We start from the raw sequence: 18,503 nt of genomic DNA, 5'->3' as shown, positions 1-18,503 counted from the left end.
TCTCTCTCTCTCTCTCTCTCTCTCTCTCTCCACATCTCCCTCTCCCCACTCCCTATCTCTCTCTCTCTCTCTCTGATGAAGAGTTGCTCTAGGTTTCTCAGGCTGGCTGTAGACTCCTGCCCCAGCCTCCTGAGTAGCTGGAAGTGTAGGTGTGCCACTGCATCCAACTTAAAAAAAAAAAAAGGAATGTTCTGTACTTTTTTACTTCCAAGCTAGGATAACTTCTCATGAAAAATTATATTTTTATTCTCAGGAGTAAAAGAACATCATCCTACTTCTGTAACTAATGATACAATTTAAACTTGCCAAGTTGTCTGGTGTCTCTAGCAAGCAGCATTAGTATTAGTCAAATATTCTTGAAATCAAATTAAATAATTCACAGATTACAAATGAAATTATTACAAAAATATTAACTTTTAAGGCTGTGGCTATATCTGTAATCTAGAGACAAAAGATTCTTGTTTCTGCAACTTGAGCCCAAGTATTTGGAATAAGTAATTGTATTTATTGCTTAAGACTTAAAAGCTTATTGGAGCCGGGTGTGATGGCACTTTGCTTTTTAAACCCAGCACTCAGAAAGCAGGTGGATCTCTACGAGTTTGAGACCAGCCTGGTCTACATAGTGAGCCACAGGGTCAGATCTATATAGTGAGTCCCTACTTACTTCAAAAAACAAACAGTTTAGAGAAGAAAATCTGAAGATGTTGACAGTAAAAACAAAATAAAACTCTCCCAGCATGGAGATGGTGAGTTCTGATATCTTTAGAGTTAGGACAGTTTTCCCAAATGTTAATATCTGTGATGCTTATTTCTTGGTATTTACTATGCTGAGCCTAAATTAATTTTACAGATGGAGAAACATATACATTCCATGAATATTATTTAAAATCGTCTCAGGAGAGAAAATGCTATTGTTCAATGGTATGAGTATGTAGACTCTATATAGAAAACCCATAAAGTGAGCTTACATCTGCAGTGGCATTTGTTGATGTTTATAGGAATTTTTACTGGTCCTCTAAAACTCATGTATTTTTGTGAGTCAAAAAAGTTCTCCTGGGGCTAGAGATATGGCTCAGTGGATGAGAACACTTGATGTCCAAGCATGAGGGCCCAGGTTTGGATCCTTAGCACTGTGTAAGAGGCTGTGGCTGCTGTATGATTACCTGTAGCCCTGTCTCTAGGGCCTGCTGGCTGCCCACATTGTTCCAGGTTAAGTAAGATAGCCAGTCTCAAGTGACTAAGGCACACACCAATGAAACTGGACACTCAACATCTTCCTCTGGCCTCTACAAATGTATGCACACCCATACACATATAGTTGAATATACATAACACACACACACACACACACACACACACACACACACACACACTTTCTCCCCCACCCATAGTGAATCAAAGGGTTATGGGTGCTACCAACTAAGCTGAGAAGTGGAAATTTGTAGTTTCTCTTAGGTTTAGGTATGGTATCTCAGACTCAAGGCCCAAAGTCTTGATAATAATCTTTAGTGATAAAGGAAATATATACATATATAAAACTGTCATGAGCATCTACTGTGGAAGAAATGCTATTTGAAATAACATTTAATTCAAAACCATTGAAAGAAATATCTTTCTTACCGTCTATGGCCAGAACCTCAGCAGAGATTGTCTTGTTAACTATGAAAGTAGAATCTCGGTCGATGTTTTTGACAAATTTGATCTGAGCAGTTTTTGAATCAATAACAAGCAAACCACCATCATTACGACCCAGGACATATCTGTTTTATTATAGAAAAATATTATTTATCTAATAAATATTTCTTTTTATTTATTTTTAAAGATTTATTTATTTGTTTCATGTATGTGAGTACACTGTGGCTGTCTTCAGACACACCAGAAGAGGGCGTCAGATCTCATTACAGATGGTTGTGAGCCACCATCTGTGGAACTTGACTAAGGACCTCTGGAAGAGCAGTCAGTGCTTTTAACCGCTGAGCCATCTCTCCAGCTCCTAATAAATATTTCTTACGCAGTCAACATTTATGCATGATCTGAAATGTTGTGTATATACTTATAAAAAAAAAATATCAGCCTGCTAGAGAGGTGGTTCAGTACTAAGGAGTTCCCAGCACCCACAGGGTAGCTCAGGTCCAGAGTATCTGATGCCCTCTTCTGGCACCTTGAGTAACTGCACACACAATACACAGACACATAAAATAAACATGAAATATGGAAAACAAAAAAACTGAGTATGTGATCCAGGAGCCTCTGCTCTTTCCACTCTGGTCATTACTCTACAAGGTGCTTTATGCCTCTGCTGTTACTGACTTTGTCTGTGTCACCACAGAGTCTTATCTCGCCGGCACTCACTCTTGCTGTGAACCTTTAACCTTTTGCAATACTCAGCTGTGAAGTTCTTTCCTGGTTTGCAAACAGGCTAAGGCATCCCTTTTCGTAGTTTCCACTAGTTTACAAGCATGTTTTTGCTCTGATGGCATAGTATATTCTAATAAATTATCTGTGTATCTCTTCTTGAGTTATCTAGTTCCTTAACTTCTTTTATATCCACTTCTTGGCAACCATTTGGCTGAACATTATGTTGTAATCGCATGTAGATGAAAACCACAGTAAGGACTCATAGGATATAAGGCTTGTCCTACCTGACAGAGGAGGCAGCTTTACCCGTGTCCTCATCAGTAGCTTGGTATGTCCCCAGGATGTAACCGACTAATTTGTTAGTGCTTACACCCCTTTGCACAGTAAATGTCCTAGAAGGAGGACGGAATGAAATTCCCTCTCGGACATCAATGACTTGAATTGTGACTGGCGTCGGCTGCACACGATACTGAGAGATCACTGACTGGTGGAACTCAGCTTTGTTTCTGACGGCAATACTAAATTGCATATTTTGCACTTGTTCATAATCCAGAGCCTGGAGTAAAACCAAGTTAGACAAGAAGAAAGCGTCACAAAAGACAAACAAAAACAAACACAAAAACGGCTTAAAAAGTCACCGTAATGTCAAACAATGTCTTAGGATTCTTAACTCACAAGCCATATTTTGGTAGCAAGGCTACAAAACACAGTGTCTCCTTTCTAGACCACCAAAACATCATTAAACCTCTTTAGGGTGTGAGGTTGAACGTAAGAATTTCTAAGTTTTTGGTGGTAACGTGGCTTGAGCCTTGGTTCTGTAATGTCTGAACCGAGTGTTGTGAAGCGCAGGGTTTGCTTTCTCTGGTCCTCAGCTTCCCACTTCTAAATGTTATGTGCATTTTTATTAATTTGTTTAAAAATTTATTCTTCTCAACGCTGAGAATTGAACCCAGGGTTTTATGTATGGCAGGCAAGTGCACTCCCACTCTGCCACATCCCAGACCTTAACTCTTCTAATTTAAAAGCAAACCTAACCTCATCAGGTTGTTTTGAGACCAAAGTCTTACGGTACGTTGTTATAAAGAGCAACGTTGGCTGTTAATAAAATAGTCATTGGATTCGTAAATAGTGATGTCTTTTCTGACAAATAAAATTCCAAGGTTTAAAGGATACATTGCCTCATTTTGGTTAGCAACAAAACAAAACAAAACAAACCCCAACCAAGTCTTTTTTATTGCTGTGAGCAATTGACCCAACTCTTTATAGAACCAAGTTTAAGTGTTTTTACTTATAGCTGCTTGATTTTTTCTTTTTAACTAAGGTGGCCCAAAGCAAGTTCCAAGGAATCCTAGATTTAGGTTAGCATTTTTCATTTATTAGTCCTCCTCCTCCTCTTCTTCTTCCTCTTCCCCTCCTCCTCCTCCTTTTTCTCCTTCCTCTCCTCCTTCTCCTTCTCCTCTTCCTCCTCCTCCTCCATCTCCTCCTTCCTTTTCTTCTTCTCAGGATGAGAGATAAGAAAACGATAATTTCTCTTATCTTTTTACCAGTAGGATGCTTTCTAAGGTAAAAGATCTGGATTTGAGCATCTGTAGTGACTATTCCTGGGAGCTCAGAGTTTCCCAGCAGAAAGCATAAGTAGAGACAAAGACCACGGTGCAGGAAATAGGGAGTTACAATGTTGGTGGGAGTTTATTGCTAGGCCTTGCAGGTTCAGAAGTCATAACACTCTCTATGAAATGTGGAGTGAAAAGGAAATGTTTGTAAATCTTCTAGAAGTCTCTTTGTTAAGGGAGCACTATAATTTCATCATTACACTAGACCCAAGGTGTTAAAGAAGCTTCAAAAAAATGTTCCAAAACCTTATGCCAAAGACTATCAGCAGATCTATGCTATTTACAGGGACAACTGTCCTGACATGATCCCAGATGGGGAAGTTTTCATGTTGAACCAAAGCTTTGCTCAGTTTTTGCTTTTTATCTAGCACAATTTGTTAGCAGTTCCCATTTTCTGGAGAAATTGTGACTTCTTTTTGTGATGACAATAGCTAATGCATTTAAAACACATTGACAAGTTCCCAAGCCACAATCCCATGAATTTCCATCTCTTCTGAATTCCAATGCAAAGGCAGACAGTGAGTTTGATGAATATATGAAGTGTCTTTACTTTCCTGTCCTGAGAATATGCAAACCCACCTCTCTCTCTCTCTCTCTCTCTCTCTCTCTCTCTCTCTCTGTGTGTGTGTGCGCTCTATGAAAGTACAGTAGCTTGGAAGAAAAAATAGTATATAAAGAGGAATTGTCTTTAGACAATGCAACCATGATGATAGTAAAATAAATGCTATCTACTTTGGTATGTTTTTTATTTTAAAGTAGTAACATTATTAATGTAATTTGTTTGTAGAGCTAGTCATTTGAGTTACTGTAGAATATTTTTACCCACTAAGGAAATTCAGACCTTACCTTAACCACCTTCAGGATGCCTTCATTGGTTCTAGGATCCGTTTCAATTTCAAACCAATTCCCCTCATTCCCAGAGGTGAAGAAATACACAGCCAGCCAATTATCTGTGTACTCTTCATCCCAGTCTGTCACTTGAAATCGAAGTAACTCTGCATTCAAAGTATTTTCCTCGATTCGTGCTGAATACTGAAACGGAGAGACACAGGATTCCAGGTTCAGTGCTAGGAGTTGTGAAGATGTCCTGACTGCAGCATGGTCTGCCACTCCGGTCACTGCCAGGGTCGTGTGGCTAATCTAGCTGGCTGGGCAAGCGTGCCCTTCCCTGCTCCCTGACTCAACCTTCCAACGGAGAAGGATGCTCTTCCGTCAAGAGTTTATCTGCTAGAACCTCTAGATGGGTACTCAAGATTCAACTCTAGAGTTTACCTATGAGAATTACATTAATTTTTAAAAGTATTAATTTTTGCTTCTCAGAACAAAGTTAATTCACATTGACTCTTTAATTTTTACATTTAAACCTTTTTTTTTTTTTTAAATAGAAAAGCACAGAAGATGAAAAAGCCACCAGACAGGTAGTGAACGAATTGGGATGCTAAACTATAAAGCATAATATATAAAAATGTTCTTCAAGGATAAGTGGATGTACCTGAGAGTCTCTGAGCAATGGGAAGTTGTCGTTGACATCTTTAATTTTAATACTACATTCACACTGAGTTGACAGTCCTGTTCCATCGTTGTCTGCACCACTCACAACCAGATGGTAGCTACTAATTTGCTAAATTTGGAGAAAAAAAAATACAAAAGTTAATTGTCAAAGATTATGAATGTCCAGTAGTAGCTTTTGTTGGATAAGATAGTGAAAATGTTTAAGTTCGTGAATCATGGCTCCCACACACTGTTGGTTGTCCATGGCAGGGGTAGACTGGCGGGGCTTCAGATGACTGGGTGGAAGTGGTAAGGACTACAAGAGGCTTCCTCTTTAGTAAACGTCTGAAGGTAGTGTTGTGGACTCAGAGGGGAAAATGCGGAGGGCTACAGTGATGCAGGGGGATGTGATTGTCTGAAAGAAGCTCACGTGTGGAGTTTCCCTACCAGTCTATTAGAAAAATATTGTGTGAAAGTAATGGATCTGAGTAGCCCGTTGTGGTGGAGATGCGCGGTGGTGGGGGAGACGACGAGAGGAGACAGGAAGGGAGTCTTTGATGTTTTGTAAGCAGAGGTAAAATTAAATGGAGACATCCAGAGGAAAGGTATGCCACCGAAGTTTTATGACAAACAGAAACCTCTTCATCTAAGAATTCTCTCCCAGTCTTTAGGAATTAATCACAGTGCAGTCTTTGCTTCTGCACACCAGTGTTCCTAATTTTGCCATTTGAGCTGTTGTGTGACAGGTTGCTGTCACAGCAACACATCCTACCACAGCAGAGTCAACCCTGGAGGCAGTTTCCCCTAGAGTGGCTCAGTGAAGAGCTAGCAGCCTTCCCCACTTCTGTTTGTATTCCCAGTCAAGATGGGGACATCCCTCTCTTATGGGTTGCTTTAGGTTTTTATTGCTTTCTAGCAGCTTGTTTTACCTCTCGATCAAGAGAACTGGTCAAAGTGCGGACTTCTCCTGTGTTTCTGCTGATGAGGAACATGGACATGCCTGCGGGCTCCTGGGAGACAATTTTGAAGGCAATCTTAGAGTTCATATGGTTTGGCTCATCTGCATCCGTGGCATTTAGGATCATTACCAGGGAATCTGGGAAAATAGGAAAATCGTCAAAGACTATACAAAATCCTAGATTACATTCGCATTAAATAGTCAAAATAGTTTAGCACTGATTCCTATTTAAAAAGGAACACTTTAAACTACCTGCATGCTTAAAAAAAACTATGTCAGGGTTTCAGTCTCTTTCTAGAATATATTGGCTTTCAGGAATATCTTTCAATACTCTTATAGCCTTGGCTTGGTTGAAGTTGAGGCGCTCTTCTGCTTGGAGTTCTCCTCCACAGAGATGTACTTGTATGTTTCCTTTCCAAGTGATACAAATAATGTGAACATGTCTCTGTCCCTTATGATATGAAAACATGGTGTTGTGCATCCAGGCTAACTGGCCTCTTTAGCATTGTGGCTCACACAGAGGCTCTGTACCTAGGCTCCAAATTGGTGACAGAACCATAATCTGCAAATAGAATTCTGATGTGACGTTAATTAAGAGTTAACTACAAATTTTGGAAAGGAAATCTCAGACTATCATAATGATTTTTTTTTTTTTTTGCTATCAAATGACTGAGCAAACTAATGGAACAGTTTGTAAAAATGGTCTAAGGAGACATGTAATTAAAAGCTATGTGAATTAGAGGTGCTTGGCACTGTAAAAGACTTACTTGAAGCACTGTTTTCTTCAATTTCACCCCTGAATACGGTTTGTGAAAACACTGGAGGATTATCATTGACATCTAAAATTTTCACTGTTAATATAAGTGGTCTCTCTACATCCTGTCCCAGGGCATTTAGTGCACGGCATGTGATCTAGAAACACAGGGAGAATATACATCATCACTGTACGGAATTAGTTTGCACATTATTAAACTCATAGAAGTCAGACCAATGTTGACATATACAGAACTTAGTGAGAGAAGAAGAAAAAACACTTCTCTAAACTGTGGGCAAAGGCAAAGGTTCCCAGTTGCCCCTTCCTTAATGCTGTTGTATTTTGGCAGGATAAAGGTCTAGAAAGCTGTGTACTAATCTCAGCCCACCCTAGGTACTCTCTGGGTATATTATGTCAGAAACATGAGCCTTGCAGAAGATTATTGATAGAGGGACTCATATTATTTTTTAATAGACCAATCCGTGCATTCCCTTTTCTTATAAGCCTACCAGACATTCTAACGTCACCAAGCATATGAAGAAGGATAACTTGACAGATAACTTACCAGGAAGCTTGGGGTTTCCTCACGATCAACTATGGCTGTTATGTTGATATCACCATTGTTTGGGTCAACAACGAAGATGCCAAAAGGAGGCTGATCAATCCCCACTCCAGAAATGCGGTAGGTAATTTTCTGGGTTTTTTGGAAATCTGAAGTGATCTGTAAGGAAAGGAGCAAACAATGAAACAAACAAACTAAAAATGACCTAAATGTCAAGCTGACCATTGACAAGGCTTCTCTTGCCTCTTCGACCTCACTTGGTCCCCCCTTTCCATCACAATGCATTTATTTCTTACTCTCCTTATTTACTAGAGAACAGGCTAAAGTGATAAGTATGGTTGTTTTGCTCACCAGCACAACCAAGAATGGCTAGTCATTATGGCTTTTGAATGCTTACTTGGGCTGTGGTACCATGGTGGGAATATTAAAAAAATTGTAGGAAAACAATAGGGACTTAGTATTGAGAAGACTTCTTCTGGGTACAGAATTCTTACTTAACTGTTCAAAAGGATGTTTCTCTAAGTTGGAAGAAGTGACAATGAAGGGGGGAAGGGAAAGAATAAGGCAACAGATGTTCAAAGTATGTATGAACGTAAAATGCTTTCAATTTGTAGAATTTTAAAGCTATTTAACAAAGAGACTATTGACCATTGACGAGGCTTCTCATGAGAACATTGCTCATGAAATAGCACATCCTCCCTCAATAATTTCCCCAACCATGGTCAATCCAATCATCTACCTGTCTCATCTTTCTGTCCTTTTATCCTTGTTTACTAGAGTCTGGACACACACCAGTTTATACATTAAAATGATCCAGTATATTTCTTAATCCTATTATATGACTCTAAAGTCTATCATACCTCTACCTTTTAATTTCTTATTTTTTAACATTACTATTATTGTAGTTTTGGTGGAGACAATATGTTGTTGTTCTGTGGACTTTCCAGGTTATATATTACTAGGTGGAACTTCTATATCATCTTTAATTTGCATGTAATGCATTTATTCTAAGGCTCACAGGGCTTCTGTCAATATGGCTCACCTTGGCAATTGGGTTTCGTCTTGAGTTGTCTTCTCTTTCTCTGCAGGGTTTTGCAAATTTCACCCACTCACGTTTGTACCTTCTTTTGGCCACCTGCAATGCTGTCCCATCTTCTCTGTGCTGTCCTCCCGGCTGCGTTGAAAGAGATCCACTTTATCACATACCTGCCTGATAGCCTTTGCTTCGAACGTTGTCATAAATAGATACCTATGCTGAGGAGCCGTTTGTTTCTCCTTTGATGATCATTTGCTCACTTACTAAGCTATGTGATTTTTAATATTAACATTTGATCATATTTAATTTTCTCCCTATATATTCCACAATTGACTTTGACTTGTTATTTGTTTAAGACAGGAAGAAGAGAGCCAGATATAGTAGTGCATGTCTGCAATCAGGAACCGGTGAACCTGAGGCAGGAGGATTACCAGGAGTTCAAAGTTAGCCTGGTCTACATATGAGTACCAGGCTAGGTGGGACTACAGGGAAGACTTGTTCTTAAAAGAACCAACCAACCAACCAACCAACCAACCAACCAACCAACCAACAGAATCCAATAGAAGAGTAAAATGAAATAAACAAGACCATATGAGATAATAGTCATAATACTGATAATCTTAAAAGATTTTGGGTTATTTGCTAGAATTTTACTTTCATATGTTTTCACAGTTGAATTATCAAATAATTTGATTAAATACTTTTCTCAATATGATTTTAAGTTTTAAAAGTAAACTCTGATTTTTGAGGATAAAAACTGTGTACTTACCTTCACGTGCAGTTCCCCGTGTACCAGCAGCACCACCTGCAGACATCAGATAGAACCAAATGGCGTGTGAGTGCTTCAAACACGTGACTATATATCATTGTATTCTGTTCTTCAGATTATAGTTTGTTTCCTGTTTTAAATAGTTTGGTATGCAGAAACATCTCAAAGTGAAAAATCCTACCAGGAAACAGAATACTCTTCTTTCTGGCTCTTCAATCTGACTTCAGACTTTTTCTTAAAGATTACATGTTTTACTTTATGTGTGTGAATATTTGCCTGCATGCATGTATGTGCACCATGTGTGTATGTGTTGGATCCCCTGCAGTCAGGGTTAAGGATGGTTGTAAGCTGCCATGTCAGTGCGGAGGACTGAAACTAGATCCTTTGTAAGAACACCAAGTGCTATTAACTCCTACAATATATTGCCAGCACCACAACTTCAGATTTTCATGACACAAAAGAGGAACCTACGAGAAGTTAAAGACTGAGGTTGGAGGATCGTAGCTAGTTTGAGACAAACCTCGGCTATATGGTGAATTTAGAGCTGCTTGCACTACAGGGTAAACTTCTGTATCAAAACCAAAACCAACAAAATAAAACAAAAACAAAGAAGATTCATAGCTACCACCATAACCATCACCATTATCAGCATCACCATCATCATCGCCATCTCTTTGACTATAAAATGATGCTTTCAGCCAGTTGCAACCACTACGTGTTTCTTACATGGTTATCATATGAACAGCTCCCAGAGCTTTAGGAACTGTTGTGATAAACTTCTGAAAGTGGTCATGGAATTATTCAAAACTATCAACTGGGCATGGTGGCACATGCCTACAATCCCAGCACGTGGGAAGCTAAGGCAGGAGGATAGCTAGGGTGACATAGCAAGACATTGTCTTAAAACACTGAAAAAAAAAAAAAACAACAGCAAAATCAAACCCCTATTATTTATGTGTTTATATAAAAGCTTATATATAACCCTGATATAAAAAGTTTAGCTCCTCTTTTTTGTTCTGTGCTTTTCTCTCCTTCTACCCCCTTTAAAGCTGAACTAGAGTAAGGAGAACAGAATGGAGCTATTCTGCTTTATGAAATTGGAACCTTTTATATACACAGAAGCAGGGGTTACGCTGTGCCAGTCTCCAGTGCTGCTTGCTATGCGGTAGGGGGCTGCTCTCCCCTTTCCTGCTTCAACTTAAACATTGAACGTTATTTGTAGTTCCAGTTGTGGTGGTGCTAGTCTTTAATGCTAGCACCCAGGAGGTGGTGGCAGGCAGATCTCTAAAAATTTGAGACCAGCCTGGTTTACATAGTGAGTTCTAGGTGAAGCAGGACTACATAACAAGTCCCTGTCATAAATAACAAACAACTAACCAACCAATAAACAAACAAGGTCTTCATTGTAGATCACTGATATAAAAAATTAAATGAGGATAAAGGAGGCTGGGCGGCTGAAGCCTTTGCTTTCTCAGGAGCCCACAGGCCTGGCTTCTGTCTTGCTTTTCCAGGTGGAATGCATTCCTCACTCCTTACTGCCTACCTACAAGTGATTTATCCAGTCAAGTACCAACAAGCTACATGAAGCTGTCTTTTCTAATGCCTCCCTCTCTGAGTCTGTACAGCTCACACTCTGTTTAATGCCATTTAGGGCACAGCATCCCCTGTATCTTACTGTTTTATGTGTATTAAGGAATCTACCCATAAGCTTTCCAAATCCTGGGTCTTATCCTATCATTCCTTCCTGTACAAGTGCTTAACAAGTTTTGACTGATCCACTGAGGGTGAGATCTGAAGAACAAAGGCCATGGAAAACAAATTACAGGATAAATTAGAAGTGTGATAGTGGTGGGTGACTTGATTAGTTTTTATTTGCATAACATTGTACTTAATATTGCTATTATTTACTGCAACCACCAGAAGAATGTTCTATTATATAACCCCTGTTTTTATGGATATAGAGAAACAAGAACACGAATACTTTGTCCCAGTTAATAGTCCTTGACTAGAAAGTGCTTGAAACACAGCCATTTTATGGCCAAGGTGTGTGCCTTGCCGTGAGACCAGCTCCTAACCCCAAGCTAACATAAAAACACAGAAGAAAGTTATACGACAGTCACTTTAGCTTTTTATCTGGCCAAAGGCTGTGGTTGATTCTGAAACAATGTAGATCTATTACATCATTTATTTTAAAGATTGTAATGAATAGGCAGGTCCAAGTCTGAACCAAAGGAGCAATTATACCAGACACAGGATGACTAACCCCTCCACTGTAAACATTTTCACTGAAATTCTGATTTTAAATCGTGTCTCAAGATGGTGCCCCAACGTCATGCTGTCTCTTAGGGAAGAAGGAACCAGGGTGGTGTGGTCACTGACCATTCTCAGCTGATTCTGAGGGTAAGGATGGGCCAGGCATACTCCTCTTTACAGGAAAAATAGAGTCATCCAGAAAACATGACTCACGTCTGTACAAGCTCTGAGGAGAATGAGTCTTCTAATAGATAGTAAAGCCCTGCTTCTACCTTCCCAGGAAGGCAAAGCCTAGTCTATGGAGAGCCAACAGAGCATACCATGGGCCATTGTGTGTGTGTGTGTGTGTGTGTGTGTGTGTGTGTGTGTGTGTATGTATGTCCAGTGCTCTCACAGAGTCAGAGCCCCTCAGATTACTCATTTTAAATTTTAGACTCTTTTTTTAAAAATACTAATCTCAAAGAATATCCCCTTAGTGTTGTGGGAAGATGCCCTTTGTTTGTTTACAGAAACACGAGGGACTTGACAGGAAACATTTCCGGCTGCCGAACCACTTTTTGGCTGGCTAGAACTATGCCGGCAGGTGAATATCAATTCTGAGGCTGTGGAGCCTCAGGAGTGGACCTGGCTGGAGAAAGACAGACAACTGAGGGCGGGGCTCAGAAAGCAGCACCCCTCTCTAGTTGCAGCAAGCCCTCTTCGCCTCCTGTGTGAGCAGCTATTGATGTAAGACTCTCTTGGCACAGCTTTGCCATCATGCTTTCCAGCGACAGACTGGAACTATGAGCCAAAAAGAAAGCTCTTCTCCCTTCAAGTTTCTGTCAGGTGCTTTGCTATGAGAAAAGCAGCTGCCACAGCCACACTGCCCATTTCTAGATGCACTAAAGAGGGCACTACACCCAGTTCTTGGGGAACCCAGAGAGCAGTTCAGGCAATTCAAAGGAATTATTACATGTTTTAAGTATGACTTTTGTGTGTATACATCTTGGGCAAGAAATGGCATGAAATGCACACAGATTGGCATTTCACTGCTACAACTGGTCAACTAATCAGAAGCAGGGATGGTAGACATGCCAGGTCAGAGCAGGCCTTCAAGACACACTGCTGAATGAGTTACACAATGCACAGTTCAGAAAAATGAGTGACTTACCCTTCTGACCTCTATGGGGAAGCTCCTTCACTTATGCTGTATAACGTCCTAATAATCCTACTGTAAGCTGAAAATGCTAATCTGAACACACATTTAACACCAATAACCTCTGAACACTGTAGTTTGGCCTGCAGTCCTCGGAATACTTATTTTAATCTATGGTTGGATTATTTTCTAACATAAAGGCTATTCTATAAAGAAGCATTGAATATCTCATGTAATTTATTGGATTTTACATGGAAAACAAAACCTAATGGTTCTGTGAATATAAAATTAAACAATGTTATGTTAAGTGTAAGCCATGACTCTGTAGAATTTTTGAAATTGAAAGTCACAAAATATTCTAATAAATATAGTATTCATCAAAGCAAATCCTTTGATCGAAAAATATATATTATTTAGAAATTAGTATTTAATTTCTGGCAATTCAGTTTTCAAGAACCGATGTGTAAACTCAGTTAATTTAGAAAGCTGATTTTTTTTTAAGCTAAAGTAATTGCAAATATTCCATTTGAATGAATTGGAGGATGCTGTCAAGTGTGCTGGTGCAAATCTGGACTGTAGGTCCTGGTTTTCTCTCTAATTGTGTGTGTGTTTGTGTGTGTGTGTGTGTGTCTGTGTGTGTCTGTGCAGGCGCATACGGGAGTGTGGGTTCTAGGCCATGTATGTGGTGGTTGGAGGAGAACTTCAGGTGTCAGTCTTCACCTCCAACCTTCTTTGAGAAGATAGATCTCTTGTTTGCTGCAATGGTTTCTAGACTTCTGGGCTGGAAGCCCCAGGGATTTCCCTGTGTCTTCCTCCCATCTTCCCATAGGAGAGTTCTGATTCCATATGTATTCCATTGCATCTGTTTTCAGATGTGTTCTAGGGCTCTGATTCAGCTCCTCACACCTGCTTGGCAGCCCTCCGAGACATCTTCCTAGCCTCCAGACTGACTTAAATCCCAGTCCCAGGCATAAACCACTGCAGGACTTGGGACCATGAACCATTCCTTCCTCTGTCATCTGCCACAGAAAGCTAGCACCACATATTTATTTGTAGGCTTGTTGTGAAAAATTGAACAGATGCAAACTCCACAGGTGAGCGAGCCCAAGTGCATAGTAGGTGCTTAATAAATGGTAGTAATTTCAGTTAAAATAACGAGAAAAGGAAAGCAGTATCAAAAAGCCCTTTGACAAGTATGTAGACCCGGTGTGTGTGTGTGTGTGTGTGTGTGTGTGTGTGTGTGTATACGCGCGCGCGCGCGTGTGTGACTTCTTTCTCTTCTGAGCAAAGGAGCAATGCCCCACTGTACCCCTGTGAGGGTGCTCTTTATAACCTTCAGGGATGCAGCTCCCACTGTAGTTCCCACGAATGCACCTACTGAAGTTGTGCAATGCACACCCTGGCCAGCTGCACTCCATTAAGAAAAAAAGCGTGCATTAGGCAGATTCAGTTATTCATCATTTAATTATGGATAGCCTCTCATCTATGTAATTTCATCATGAGGCATTTCCCCAAGCAAGCCCTTACCTTAGGCTATCGATTGAGTTTTTACTGGAAAGGAAGCACCGAGCGCTAAGAAGTTTATGAGAAACCTCTGGGACACAGAGTGCTCTACTTAGGGATGAGAACTGGTTTCTTGTATTAAGCAAGGGGGGATGCTAATTGTTAGAAATAATTGCACCTCCTGACTGCAGCCAAAGCCAGGTTGAGTTGAGCAGTGTTCCTGGCAAGCTTCCTCTGCTGTTCGAATCTTGAATTTTGAAGACGTTCAGTGAGCCACACATCTTCATATATCCATTAACAGTGGAAACAACCATCTCACTAACCAAGAATGGAAAAGACACCTCAGAGATTGCCCATTTATTAAAATGAGACATTTAGCTTCAATCCAATTTTTGTATGCTTTGGTATCGTATAGAATATGTAGAAAAGATGCCTGAAATGACTTATTTCTAGGACACACTACTCATGACTTGACATTTCAGTGACCTTCAGTTTTCCTCATTTACTACAAACTGTATTAGACTTTTGAGTTTTAAACATCTCTGCTAATTTCTTAAGTAAAGCTTTAGCCAGCATTGTAGCATTGACTAGCTCTTCCTCAGATAAGGAAGTTATGGCTCAAAACACATTTTAGATTTGTTAACTATAAGACCTGGAATAATGGTTTTCTTTGAAGACAAGTTTTATTTTCATAAGTAGATCTCTGAAGGTGATCATCTTCAACTATAAGTCTTTCTTGAAAGTGTTAATTTTGTGTTATGGGAAATAATTAGGATAAATATAGAGAACTGATAAATCTTACACCTTTAAAAGAACTTTGTGCCTACATCTTCCAAATGATTAATCTTGAAGTCCAAATAGCTTAGACTTTTTGAGAAAAATCTCTAAATTTGAAAACATGTAATTTCTTGCACTCATATTTATTTAAGGTTGCCCTTTTTCTTGTCATTCTTGAAACATTAGTTTCACAAATATTGCTTTTATATTTTTATTTGTGCATGTACATGTGTAGTTGAGTGTGTGTGTGATATTTATATATGTATGTGCATGGAGATCAGAGGAGGGCACTGGGTGTTCTTTATCCCTTTTTACCTTATTCTCTTGACACAGGGCCTCTAACTGAACATGTCCCAGTGGGTAGCAAGCCCCAGGAATTCTCCTGTCTTTATTTCCCACAATGCTGGGGCTTCAGATCACGTGGCCATGCCTGACATTTTTATGTGGGTACTGAGGATTCAAACTCAGGTCTTCTATGCAACAACCTCTCTTACTCTACTAGGCCATCTTCCTAGCCCCACACAACTATTCCTAATATACTCTAACTGAAGAAACATGTAGGACCTTCCAGACTTAAGTGATGTCAGTGGATAAGACTTTAAAGCACAATACTGTGACAGATGTCATCAAGAACCATCCCCAGTACTGAAACCCTACAATTGGATGGTATTTTTAGAACACTTCCTGTTTCCCAGTGTACTTCTGCGACCACAAGGATGCTCTCTTCTTAATGTGGACATTTTAGGGAGGCAGGGGCAGTGCTAAGATGATTCATATTCATTCTCTCTCTCTCTCTCTCTCTCTCTCTCTCTCTCTCTCTCTCTCTCTCTCTCTCCCCTCCCCCTGTTGTTTCTTTTCTTTGCTTTTCTTTATTTCCTTCCTTCCTTCCTTCCTTCCTTCCTTCCTTCCTTCCTTCCTTCCTTCCTTCCTTCCTCACTATGTAGACCAAACTGACCTTGAGCTCACAGACCTGTCTGCTATGCCTCCTGAGTGGCGGGATTAAAGGCATGTGCCACCATGCCCAGCCTAAGATGATTCTTATCTGACAGTAGAGAACACAAGACTTGGAATGAGTCAATGGAGGAGCTGCACACTCAAGCCTAGGTCTTGCTGTTACATCTCATACTGCAATGGTATCCAATGACCTTGTATGGTGTGTGTGAAGGGAAAGATACTTAGAAATTTTTTCCAGACAAGTCTTTCAACTTTCAGACCCCACCCTTCAACAACAAATGGTGCCCATGCTCTGGGAACATTGCATTTTACGGGTAACCACATTATGTCAAGAGTCTGGGTGGCAGCTGTTTGGTAAAAGGATTCCTTTTATCATTACAGAATGAACTGTTCCATGTTACACTCATCCACCTTCTAAATTCCTCCCTGATTCTCTAACATACACTTTCATTCCAGCCAAACCGGTGGCTCCACAGTCCCTGGCTAAGGACACAATTGTCCTGTCAGTCTGACAATGAAACTGTTCTGTCTGTCTCTAACTTTGGAAGGTCAACTCTCATTGAATCCACTGAGTCTTATCTGCCTAACACTGCCCCGTGAAAGTAGGAATAAGGATTCAGCTTAGCTTAATGTGAAGCACAAATGCCACCCATATGAACGGCTTTAAAATTTCTTACACTCACATTAAAAGGCTTGTTAAAAAGTTTGATAATTAGTGATGTACTTAATTTAATCTACTGAAAATACTATAATTTCAATATGCAATCAAAATAAAACCTAAGAATATCTTTCACACTCTTCTCTTATGATTAATTGCTTATATTTCATCTCAGAACAGTTATGTTCAAAATGATAAACATCCACGTATAGATAGTGGCTATGATACTGCACAGGTCAGATCTAGACCCTTCATTTTGTATGTCTCTCTGTCTCTTCTCTGTCCCCATCTGCCCCTCTCTGTTCCTTTCTCTTCCTCTCCTCCTGCATGGGCAAAACTTTCCTGAGTGCTGGAAAACACATGTCCTAACTTTCTCTCTGCCGGCATGGTAGGAGAACCGCTTCACAGTTAAGAGAGGCCTTGTCCAGTCACTGGTCCCTTCTTTGAAAAATTGCATGATTCCTGCTTTCTGTTTGACCGCTGTTGTATGAGGGAGACTTGAGACGTCCTTCCACACAAGGCATGTGTTGTGATGGCTGACAGCTTTAAGTTTTAGACAGCTCTTGAACTCTATCTCAATGTGAGGTTTAGATGTCTCTGTCCTCTGTGTTTTGAAATGAGCCAATGGTGGGAATAGATGCTGCGGCCAAGTTTGTCATCCACAATGTGGCAATTAGCTTTGGGAAACTTTCCTATCTTTATTTATCTTCAAGTCTTGATGATCTTCACGTTTGAGATGAGCTATGACATACTTTTGCCTCACTAATACATGATTAAGGCATACACTAGCTTTAGCATCTAAGCTAATGCTCTCACTTCAGATTCTCCTTGTCCTTTATAAAACAGAAACTCTCCCCAATCCACAGAAGAGCTACTCTTCTGACATTATTCCCCTGCAAAGGTCTTGTCTCCCCCTCCCCCCCAAAAGCTCCATCTACTTTGCACATCCTGGCTAAATGTAAAACCGGTTTTCTTAATAATCCTCTCAACTTGTCTAGAGTCAAAAATGACTTTGATTTTAGTTCAACGGTTGGTGACTATTCTAGAAAACACGCTGGGTATCAAGATCAGGCATGTAGAGTTCTTCGCTATATGCCTTAACGAGAAGTTTGTGATCCTGGAGAACTGATTTGCTGGTACCATGCATGCTGTTTTCATTTGTGTGTTAGAAAACACACAAATTGTTTTGCCTCGAGGAAAGCGAAGATTGTGGAAAATAAAACCTGGGATTTGAATGGGTTAATCTGATCACAGAAGACATATTCTGGAGGGAAAACTGGGAAAGGGGATAACATTTTAAATGTAAATAAATAAAATATCCAAGAAAAAAAAACTACACTAAAATAAACTTTTTTCTCTTTCACATTTCTTTTCAAAATTAAGAAAAACAAAAGAGGAAGGAGTTTAACATTTTCACAGTTAGTTCTGCTTCATCCTTTTTAGAACACACAACAGGGATTCTGCAACCATATTCAAACTTCTGTGGTAAGCAAGGAAGAAGAGAGTTTACTGGTTTTAGAAAAAGATGAGACTTACCATCAGGAGGGCCAGAGGCGCCAGGGCTCTAGGGAATAGGCGGGCCATTGTCGCTGGTGTGTCTGGTGAATAAATTCAAGCCTCTTGCTGCAGGTCCTCACCCGGTTGTCTGTACGCTGTGTCTGAAGCTCCCTTCTGGCAGTGGT

At 40.0% G+C, this 18,503-nt stretch overlaps 1 protein-coding gene across 1 annotated transcript in view; it reads right to left on the bottom strand.

Annotated features, from left to right (window-relative positions):
* The window catches only part of Dsg3 (desmoglein 3), a 27,536-nt gene extending 9,033 nt beyond the window's left edge, over nucleotides 1-18,503 (bottom strand). The window contains exons 1-10 of the mRNA XM_021214882.1: nucleotides 18,358-18,503; nucleotides 9,542-9,577; nucleotides 8,779-8,910; nucleotides 7,740-7,895; nucleotides 7,188-7,332; nucleotides 6,392-6,558; nucleotides 5,464-5,592; nucleotides 4,818-5,003; nucleotides 2,643-2,914; nucleotides 1,621-1,760 (exon numbers count right to left, since the gene is read on the bottom strand). Of these exons, the coding sequence (XP_021070541.1) occupies nucleotides 1,621-1,760; nucleotides 2,643-2,914; nucleotides 4,818-5,003; nucleotides 5,464-5,592; nucleotides 6,392-6,558; nucleotides 7,188-7,332; nucleotides 7,740-7,895; nucleotides 8,779-8,910; nucleotides 9,542-9,577; nucleotides 18,358-18,405 (1,411 nt within the window). The 5' untranslated portion in view covers nucleotides 18,406-18,503. The remainder of the gene's footprint in view (nucleotides 1-1,620; nucleotides 1,761-2,642; nucleotides 2,915-4,817; nucleotides 5,004-5,463; nucleotides 5,593-6,391; nucleotides 6,559-7,187; nucleotides 7,333-7,739; nucleotides 7,896-8,778; nucleotides 8,911-9,541; nucleotides 9,578-18,357) is intronic.

This window comes from Mus pahari, chromosome 15 (assembly GCF_900095145.1).
Source record: "Mus pahari chromosome 15, PAHARI_EIJ_v1.1, whole genome shotgun sequence".
Classification (NCBI taxonomy): domain Eukaryota; kingdom Metazoa; phylum Chordata; class Mammalia; order Rodentia; family Muridae; genus Mus; species Mus pahari.
The sequence above is the reverse complement of the archived record's forward strand: the minus strand, read 5'-3'. Positions and strand labels throughout refer to the sequence as shown.